The sequence below is a fragment of the Sciurus vulgaris genome, assembly GCF_902686455.1.
Source record: "Sciurus vulgaris genome assembly, chromosome: 1".
NCBI lineage: Eukaryota > Metazoa > Chordata > Mammalia > Rodentia > Sciuridae > Sciurus > Sciurus vulgaris.
In genome coordinates, this window is record NC_136461.1 from 36,685,429 (window position 1) to 36,695,365 (window position 9,937).

General features: G+C 55.6%; 2 protein-coding genes across 2 annotated transcripts; one reads left to right on the forward strand and one right to left on the reverse strand.

Moving 5' to 3' along the window:
- Positions 1-3,236: 3,236 nt before the first annotated feature.
- Positions 3,237-5,657, reverse strand: LOC306664692 (uncharacterized protein; the record flags this gene model as incomplete). Its single annotated transcript, XM_079145714.1, has 3 exons — positions 3,237-4,356; positions 4,858-5,508; positions 5,575-5,657. 3 exons carry the CDS (start codon positions 5,655-5,657, stop codon positions 4,062-4,064), a joined length of 1,029 nt encoding a protein of 342 aa, XP_079001840.1. The 3' UTR covers positions 3,237-4,061.
- FOXD2 (forkhead box D2) lies at positions 5,310-7,925 on the forward strand. Its single transcript, XM_079148811.1, has one exon. It carries the CDS (start codon positions 5,656-5,658, stop codon positions 7,135-7,137), a length of 1,482 nt encoding a protein of 493 aa, XP_079004937.1. The 5' UTR covers positions 5,310-5,655; the 3' UTR covers positions 7,138-7,925.
- The last annotated feature ends 2,012 nt before the right edge of the window (positions 7,926-9,937 follow it).

Genomic DNA, 9,937 nt, shown 5'->3' on the forward strand with positions numbered 1-9,937 from the left:
GTATAGGTGCTAGATTTTTGAGGAGCTCAGAGCAGGAAGAGGTGAGGACAAGCTGGGTTATAGAGATTTCTTTCACAAGAGGAGGCAGGATTTGAGCAGGAATTTGAAGCCGGGGTAGGAACTGGAAAAGGAAACAAATGTAAGCAATGAGCAGAGGCCAAAGATTGAACCTCTGGATGACTTTGCCAAAGGGATGGATGGAGGTGAACTGGGAAAGGGGTGCTTTGGTTTCAGACCTTGTGAAGTTCCTGACTGTGTAGATGTGAGGCTCCTCCAGAGGTCGCTGTTCCCCAGGAATCCACTAGCGTTACCGCAGCTGGACCATGGCTCTGGTGGGTGTCCCACCCCTTCTGGGCTCAGATTCTGCCAGGCTGATGTGGCTCTGCATTCACTCCACAGGATACGAGGACTCGGCTGTATCTCCCTGCCTACGTGGGGACCTACAGCCTCACCAGTCACACTGGGATTTTGAAAGATTAAATGTGATGGTGTCATCTAGGGGAACCAGGTCCCTATGGCTAGGCACCCTCCCTCCTGCTCTGCTCCAATCCAGGACCCTCCAAAGAGCATAAGTTCCAAAGTGCCACTGCTGTAGCAGGTAGCCTGTGATTGGTAGGAAGAAAGCCAGGCGCCAGACTTGCTGGCTCTCCAGTAGTGCCATCCTTTCTCTCCCAGACATAGTCACTGATCAGCATCTTGGCACACCCTTCTTCCCTGCAGGGGTCTTGCTGCTGGCCTAGAGTAGGACTGCATTCTCTGACCCAGTCTCCGCGGAGTCGGACTTTGGAGGATGCTCAACCTCTCAGGGAGGTCCCGGATCACCCTGGCCGTGCAGGTACAGAGCGTGAGATCAGTAGGGGAGGATGCAAGGCTGGGGACCCTCGTTTAGGAGCATACTCAGCCACACAGCCACTTTCCTCCTGTGAGAAGGCATACATACGTGGACTGACTCCTGAACCCAAGGACCTAGGAACCTACCAGAGTGTTCTAAGAACTGGAGCTTGCTCCAGCAGACCTAGAAGGGCCCCCATTCTTCTAGCGGCAGCAACTCTGCTCTGCAGCTTGTGAAACCTGCCCTACTGCAGCGCTCAGCGCTCACCAGGAACTCAGAATCTGCTGAGCAGGTGCTCACTGTAGTACAGTAACAGTGCAATATTCAACCCCTCCTGAGCCGGCAACCCTCTTCCCACGAATGGGAGTTGACAGGCTCCATAGCCTCGCAGCACTTGGGCCATAGGTAGCTAGAGCAAGCCCTCAACCATGTAGTCCAGGACGGAGGAGGCTAGCAGGGTACCAACGGTGGCCAGGAGTAACGGAAGGAGAAGAAGACAGAAATTCAGAAATTCCTACTCTTGAACTTTGTCATGCTGACAAAGTGTGGGCTACAGCAGAGGTGCCTGAGGGTGAGCAGATGGATCACTACGTGCTCACTGCAGTCATCTCCGAGCCTGTGGACAGCCCAATCGCACCGCCCGAGTGCCACTTCTGTGGGATCTGGAATGTCCAGCTTCCAATCTGAGCCAAGGGGGCTGAAGTCTCCAGAGCAGGTTTAGATCCAGATGAAAGGGTCGGGAGACCAGCTGCGGCCAAACAAGTCCTTCGTTCCAGAGCTGAACCCTGTAGGGAGGGGGTTAGAGGCTAGTGTCCGCCTCTCCGCTTTCCCTGAGGCTGGCTAGTTTGGTGAAAGAAATTGGAGAAATGTGTGGGCGTCCTGCCGGGTCCAGCTGAGGCCTCCGTGGGCCGGCTCACCGCCAGGAGGAGCAGACCCTCAGCACTCTGCAAACTCAGAAGAAACCAGAAGGCCGCCTGCTGTAGTTCAGGGACAAACTCCTCCAGCAGTGCAACTCTTTGAGCTTCATGACTGACTTAACTATATCCACGTAACTGCTGGAGGGCTTTACTTTTCCTGAGCCGAGAATGGCCAGTTCACAGGGCCCATATGAAGGGGAGGGACAGATGGCCTGGGAACCATTGAAAACAACATACTTTGCAATAAACACCCAACAACTTCTCCACAGGAATTGCACACCCTCTCCCCACAAAGCTTCCTCTTAACTTTCAGCGTTGCTCAATGAAGGTGGATAGGCAGTGAGGCAGACGAAGGAGGAGGCTGGGGACCACCAATCAAACCAATACATTGTAACCAAGAATTGTGAAACCTTGGATGGTTGGAGGCTGAGGCTACAGTAGGTACCTGTAGGTGAAGGTGTTCAAGATTTTGCAGAGGGTACAACCAACTCACAGGAGGCTGTAGAGAACGTACAGGCAGGAAAGGCAGGGACCATTGAGAAGGGAAGAAAACAAAAGGAACCCTGAATCCCAGGGTTGCCTCCTGAGGGGCCCTTCTCCCTTCCCGCCAGTGCACCTACTCTTGGTATTGCTTAAAAATTGCCCAGTTCTAAAGGGATATGAGGCTACCAGAAATCCCCTCCCCAGGAAAGAGGGGCGTTCCCTCAGGGAAGCAGTTATTTGGATAAATCCATGAGTTGTAGGCTGAAAGTCCAGTCACCTGGGTCCATCCCAACTTAGGGTCCGTCAAAAGCCTGACAAATACCATATTCTTCTGGACCTCAGCTTCCACTACTGTAAAAGTGTGTGTGAAGAGTCTGAATGATCCTTAAGGTCGTCCTTATCATACAGAACAAAAGCTGGGGAATTTATACTCCCTTTCCCCAAAGTTGGTCTCAGGAGCAGCAGAGCCACACAGAGGCAGGGGCTGGTGGCTGCTGCTGGTCGGTATGGCATCTTGTTTGGAGCATTAGAACCAGGGGATGTGGGCAGCAAATGCCTCAACCAGTTCTACCCTGAAGCTTCACAGGGAGCTAGAGTCTGGGGAATGAGAGTGTTGGCAAGGCAAGAAGCTATTCTTTCTGATTTCCAATTTTTGTTGAAATGAAGACATTCAGAAGGTGAAATGGAGTAGGATAATGTCAGTGCTGTTTTTCTTTCCATTTATTTAAACACCAGCAGAGCTCAGCTGTGTTAGAGTTAGTGAGTGGTTGATGGTGTATCTGTAGGTGAGGTCCTGGGGGAGAAAAGAGAGGAGAGAGAGGAGGGAGGTAGGGAGGGAGAGGGAGAGGGAGAAGGGAGAAGGGAGAGGGGAGAGGAGAAGGGGGAGGGGAGGGGGGAGAGAGGGAGGGAGAGAGAGAGAGAGATCTCCCTGTAGTAGAAAGCAAGTTTGAGGTATGTGCAGAGTTGCCAGATAAAATAAATCTGCTAAATCTAGCAACCTCAGGTATGTAAATTTATCTACACTTATGTTAAGAAATGTCTCTCCAAAACTTCTTTTGTTTGTTTGTTTCTTTGGAGGGCAGGGCCACCCCGGGAATTCAAATTCTGGGGCCACTAGTCCCTGTCCAACTTACTTCCCTGATTTGAGGATTGGACCTCTTCTCCTTTCTCCCGATGTTCTGTTTATGCAGACCCAGCACATCAAGTGGATCCCTTTGGTCAGAGGTCCCAGAGGACTTGTTCTCACTGGATATAAGCAGCTAAGCTCTGTTTCTCACTCTCTTCTGCTCTTAGCTTAGGAAACTCAAAAACTCCATTGGGAGGGTTCCATGACAGGGGCTGCAAACCAGCCCTGCTCTCTCTTGTTTCAGGAGCCTGGACAAATCCTCTCACCCTTCTCTGGGCCTCTGTAGCCCTGTCTACAGGGCTGGGGAGTTGGGTTTATACTAGACCCTTCCATTGATTGGAGGCTGCTGTTAAATAAGAGAATTCCTCTACCCCCACATCCACCTTCCTAAGAACCAGCCCACTAGACTGCAAATCCCTCCCACCCTGCTTTTAGTTTAGCTATAGAGAACTGAATTCAGCACAGTGACTGGAGATGGTACCAATAGCAGTCTGGAGATGGGCCAGGGCTAGGGATCCAGGTGAGAGACTACTGTTACCCTAACTCTTTTCTCTCCCAAAGAACAGCGTCCCAAGATTCTGTAAAGTGCTTTCAATACCCTCCCCATAAATAGTCTAGAATACTGTTACTTTTACATATCAGTCATGAAGTAGGTGTTTTTAATTTCATTTTTACAGAGGAAAATTTTTTACAGTTAAAGAGTTTAAGAAACTTTCGTGACAGCTGCTAAGTACTGAAGCCACAACTGGAACCCCCAGTAGCCTGATTCTTGTCTGCTATGCAGATCAGGAAACGGAGGCTCAGAAGAAGTAGTTACCCCAAAAGGGTCACACAGTCTTTTAATAGCCGCTGGCAGTTGAGACTCAGACCGCCAATGCTCAAGCGTTGTCCACTGTGCGGCGCTGTGGGGGCAGCGGTCAGCTCTGGCCCACGTCCGGTGCCCATAATGAGCCCAGTCTGAGCTGGAGCGACTTTTTTGGGGGGATCCTGGAAGTAGACTAGAGGAGAAAGAGGCCTAATGGGATGGGCAGGAATCTAGATAGCTGAAAAAACTAGCAGACCAACCTAATGTGCACCAGATCCCGAGAGAGAAAGGCAACGCGGGCCGGGGTTGAGGTCAGGATTTTTTGAGGGAGTTCTCCATCGGGGCCCTGCCGCCTGTCCAGTGGTCACAAGGGCGGTGGAGAGGTGTGACTGGGGTAAGGGAGAGGGTAATTGAGAAGGATTCCCAAACGCACCGTCATTCGGACAAATGCAGCTTCCATAGGAAACGGAGACAGATTCACCGAGGGCGAGAGTCACAGAGACTAACAAACGGAAGCTGAGACAGAAAGCAGTCCTAGTAGAGGCAAACCCGGAGTCATGGACCCGTCCGCGCCCCACGAATAGGGCCACAGCAGAGAAACTTTACGGAGGGATCACGAACAGGCGGCGCAGTCCCTGGGTCTCCCCGCGAGGGACTTGGAGGGAAGGAGAGGGGAGCGGACAGAATATCTCACCTCTCGGAGGCGCGAGGATGCGAGCGCCTGGTTTTCTCCTCGAGATCACTCTTTCCCTCGGGCCGGAAGCCGCTTGGGCTCCGGCGGGCCCTGCGAGGGCGCCGCTGGTCTGGGCGTCTCAGGCTCCCGCTCGCGTTCCAACGGCGCTGTGGCCAGGGCGCTGCTCTGGGGACATGATGGGTGGGGGCTGTGGCCACTTCTACCAGCTCTGGCTGGCGCGCGCCTTGACTTCCAAGGACTGAGCGCCCCGAAGGCGGAGGCTCGGGGTAGCCAAGGGCTTGCAGGAGCTGCGGGAAGAGGACCCGCCTCCAGCAGCTCGAGCCCAGCTCCCGCCGCGGCGGCAGTTCGTTCCCGCCGGGCCCCTGCGTGAGGGCACTCTGCCCGCCCCCTCCCGCCCCGCCCCACCCGGGGAGCTCCGCCCAGAGTCCGCGGCTCTTCCGCCTTAGGCAGCGGCTTAGGAGAGCCCCGACTCCCACCCCTGGGGGAGCAGGGACGGAGACCCGCCGGGGTAAGGGGTGGCTCAGCTCCTTCCGCCTGCACGGTGGGTGTAGGTCCCGGTTCCGGCTCCCGGGGCAGCTGAGGGAGCGGCCAGTTGGGTGCGCCCGGCAGGATGAGACCGGCGGAGTTAGGCCACCAGGGGGCGCTGCGAAGCTGGGGGACACCCCTCCCTGTCCGCTTCAGTCCCCCGCCCCCTCCCCGCCCGCGCGCAAAACACACTCGCCCCAGAGGCAGCGCGGCCGAGCCGGAGCCGCGGCCGGAGCGGAGCCGGAGATCGGCGGCGGCGGCGGCGGCGGCACCATGACCCTGGGCAGCTGCTGCTGCGAGATCATGTCCTCCGAGAGCTCCCCGGCCGCACTGTCCGAGGCCGACGCAGACATAGACGTGGTGGGCGGCGGCAGCGGTGGGGGGGAGCTCCCAGCCCGCTCCGGGCCCCGCGCCCCCCGGGACGTGCTCCCTCACGGCCACGAGCCTCCTCCGGAGGAAGCCGAGGCAGACGTAGCAGAGGACGAGGAGGAGTCGGGTGGCAGCTCTGACGGCGAGCCTCGCGCTCTAGCGCCCCGGGGGGCGGCGGCCTCAGCGGGAAGCCCAGGGCCAGGCGCGGCCGCGGCCCGGGGCGCGGCGGGGCCGGGGCCCGGACCACCGTCGGGGGGCGCGGCGACGCGGAGCCCGTTGGTAAAGCCACCCTACTCATACATCGCGCTTATCACCATGGCCATCCTGCAGAGCCCCAAGAAGCGCCTGACGCTGAGCGAGATCTGCGAGTTCATCAGCGGCCGCTTCCCCTACTACCGGGAGAAGTTCCCCGCCTGGCAGAACAGCATCCGCCACAACCTCTCGCTCAACGACTGCTTCGTCAAGATCCCCCGCGAACCCGGCAACCCTGGCAAGGGCAACTATTGGACGCTTGACCCCGAGTCGGCCGACATGTTCGACAACGGCAGCTTCCTGCGGCGCCGCAAGCGCTTCAAGCGGCAGCCTTTACCGCCGCCGCATCCACACCCGCACCCTCACCCAGAGCTGCTGTTGCGTGGCGGAGCTGCAGCGGCGGGGGACCCCGGCGCCTTCCTACCAGGCTTCGCCGCTTACGGCGCCTACGGCTATGGCTATGGGCTGGCACTCCCAGCCTACGGCGCACCCCCACCGGGGCCGGCCCCGCACCCGCACCCGCACCCGCACGCCTTCGCTTTCGCTGCCGCTGCCGCCGCCGCGCCTTGCCAGCTGTCGGTTCCCCCAGGCCGCGCCGCTGCGCCTCCACCCGGACCTCCGACGGCCTCGGTGTTCGCTGGTGCAGCCTCGGCTCCAGCCCCTGCGCCTGCCCCAGGGTCAGGCCCGGGCCCCTCTGGCCTGCCCGCCTTCCTAGGCGCGGAGTTGAGCTGCGCCAAAGCTTTCTACCCTGCGTCCCTGAGCCCTCCCGCAGCTGGCACAGCGGCCGGTCTGTCCACCGCACTCCTGCGCCAGGGCCTCAAGACGGACGCGGGAGGTGGTGCGGGCGGCGGGGGCGCAGGGGCAGGGCAGAGGCCTTCCTTCTCTATAGACCACATCATGGGCCACGGTGGTGGCGGGGGAGCACCCCCCGGCAGTGGCGAGGGCTCCCCGGGATCGCCATTTGGGGCAGCTGCAGGACCTGGGGGTCAAGCCCAGGTCTTGGCCATGCTGACTGCCCCAGCCCTGGCTCCGGTGGCGGGTCACATCCGCCTCTCACACCCCGGGGACGCGCTCCTGTCCACAGGGCCGCCGTTTGCCGGCAAAGTCGCCGGCCTCAGTGGCTGCCACTTCTGACCACAGCGGGCCCAGGGCCAGTTAGGCCCGCACTCCTCAGCTTCTCCCGGGAGCTCCTGCGATCCCAGCGGAACTCAGGGAGTCTATTTATGAAGAGCCTCCAGACCTGGGCCGGCGCGCGTGACTTGGCACTTCAGGCTCCACGCTCAGAATCTCTCTGAGATTGGGACGAAGCGGGCTCCATCGCTCAGGGCGAGGCCCGGGTTTAAGCTAAGTGGTCCCAAGTCAAGATCCCATTCCTGTTTGAGCAGCAAACGAGGGAGGGGGAACCTTCGATTTTTCCCTGCCTGCCTCTGCTCCGCAACCCCCGAAGAATGCCTTCCCCGAGACATGCCTGCCCAGGCCCTGCGGATCCCGCCAGAAACACCAAGGGCGCTGAGAGGTCTCCCTTTCTTCCTTCCTCAACTTTGAGACCCTGCTTGTCCAATATTATAATTTAACAACATCTATTATCCGCTTGTGCTTAAAAGAAAAATTCAAGGTTTTTTTTTTTTTTCCTGTTCTCCAAGGAAGTTCGTTCCCTCAAAAGCCTAAAGCAGTATCTACACAGGCGAAGCTGAACGGAGAGGTGAAGCAGGGGGTCTCCACAATCTTTGCAGAAACCCCAGATTCCATTCCATGAGGAAAATCCTTTCTCTTTTGTGTTTGGGTGATTTTCAAGGAACTTCCCCTGTTCCCGTGGCTGACTGGGGCCAGCCATCCAGGGCCAGCAGCCCTCTCAGCCTCCTCCTCAGTCTCAGGCCCTGGGATATTTATTGTAGTTAAAGGCAATGAGGTCGGGTGGGAAAGAAGGGTCTGGGTCAGGGACTGGAAAGGTGGGGGTGGGGTGGGCAAGGGCACAGAGCTGTGTCAGGGGGTCCTGTAATTATGTGTAAATATCTGTACAGCAGGCTGCTCTCTGTTCTCTGTCCACTGGTGTGCATTGATTTAGACTCCTCTGCTTAGGGAAGACTGTGAAATTGATGGTTTGTGTGGAAGAAAAAAAATCTGTCTCCTTCCTCCCTTCCCATTGGTGTCAATTGAATAAATATACACGAACTTCGGCAGTTACCAGCTCAGTCTGCTTGCCTGCACTCCCTTGTCCTTGTTGGGGACTCTCCTAGAAGACCCCAAGCTCCCCCAGCAGAGGGGGAGTGAGGAAGGGCCAGACAGATGGAGGAGGGTTTGGGCTTATCAGATACTGTGGGCACTGTGACCTTGGCCTTCAGTTGCTAATGGGGCCAGGTCTCTGGAAAGCCAGTGACCCCTCCAGCACTTTCATTTTCACTCTGGTACTAGGAAGGTTTTCACCATGGAATTGGGGCAAAGGGATTCTGTTTCAAATGTACCTGAGAAATCTTACCTTCTTCTTGTTCAGATTTAGCATGGCCTGGGGTAGATCTGGGTGCTAAGTGCTCTTGAACTCTAAATCCACTGAGTACAAGGTGAATAAGTCTCTTGATGCTTATTCTGGGTGCCTCTGTATAGATGTGTGCAGGGGCTTTTATGGAACTTGGATTGTTTTTGTGTTTGGGGTTTGTGTGTGTGTGTGTGTGTGTGTGTCTGTGTGTGCATTGTATTTCAGAATATCTGTGTTTTTATTTCTACATATGTCCATGAACATTTTTCTGTGGGTGTGTGTCGACTTGGTTACACTCTCTGAGAGGAGAGAGATTTCTCTTTGGCCGTGGCAGGGCCTTTAGGCACCACTCCCCGCTCTTGGCACAGGTAACAGAGGGGAAGGCTCGAATTCGGGACTGAAACCTCACTCTTCCCATCTAAGAGGGCTAGAGGTGTATGATGAGTAAAGGAGAGTTAATGGGGTCTGTCTGCTACGGCAAAATTCCTGGTTCCCCCAAGCCATGCTCATAGCTGGAAGCTACTGCCTCAGTGCAAATCCATTGATCTGAATGAGTCTCCCATAACCTACTGAGCCCTTAGCTCTACCTGTGCTTGGCAAGCCTCATCGTCACATTTGCAAGTGTGTTGGGTAAGGTGATGCTTTGGGAGAAGCAGAGACAGTTGAGCTTTTTTTCTCTGTGTGCTCCACTGAGATCATAAGAGAGAAGAAATATGGAAATACACGGAGTGACAGTTCAGCCTTCACAAAAAAACAGACACATTTTGAGGGCGAGGGTTAGGAGACAAGTGACAGAGAAAGAAGAAAACAGGGTCAGAGATCCAGATACAGAGAACTTGAGGGTGTGGACAGAAGTATGAAGGCTTCTTCAGCTAGGATCCCAGCAGCTGGCAATAGTAGGAAGGAAGAACAGATTAGAGGACAGAGGCTGTTTTAGAATCAGAATGGGGTGTGAATCAGGATGAGGGTGGGGAGAACATCAGAGCTCCGGAAGTGTTGGGATTCCTAAGTCTCTCATCCTCTTCACTAAGGGAGGACAGACAAATCTGTAGGTATATATGGTACATGCAATTCCTCAGCCAGAGGTGAGGCAGTACCCTCTCTCATTCTTGCTGAGAGTCTAAGGCAGTAGTGGTGGTGATAGGGGGAGTTGGATGCAGTGGGTCACCTTTCCACCATTTTATCAAATGGTGCAGGTAAATAAGCTTAAGTTCAATGATAAAAACTGGGAAATGTCTGCTAATACTAGGATAATTGTCTCTGGCTGTTTTGTTGACTTCCATTGCTCTGAGTTTGTTTTCGTTTCTTTTCACTGGAGGAAGGGTAAATGTGACTGTATGTGCGTGCATGCATGTCCTCTGCATGTGTTTGCTCTCAATAAAGCCCTTTGCAGCTATGTGATCTCATTGATCATGAATAGGTCATGCCCAGATATTAATTTGTGGTTTTAAATAAAAGACT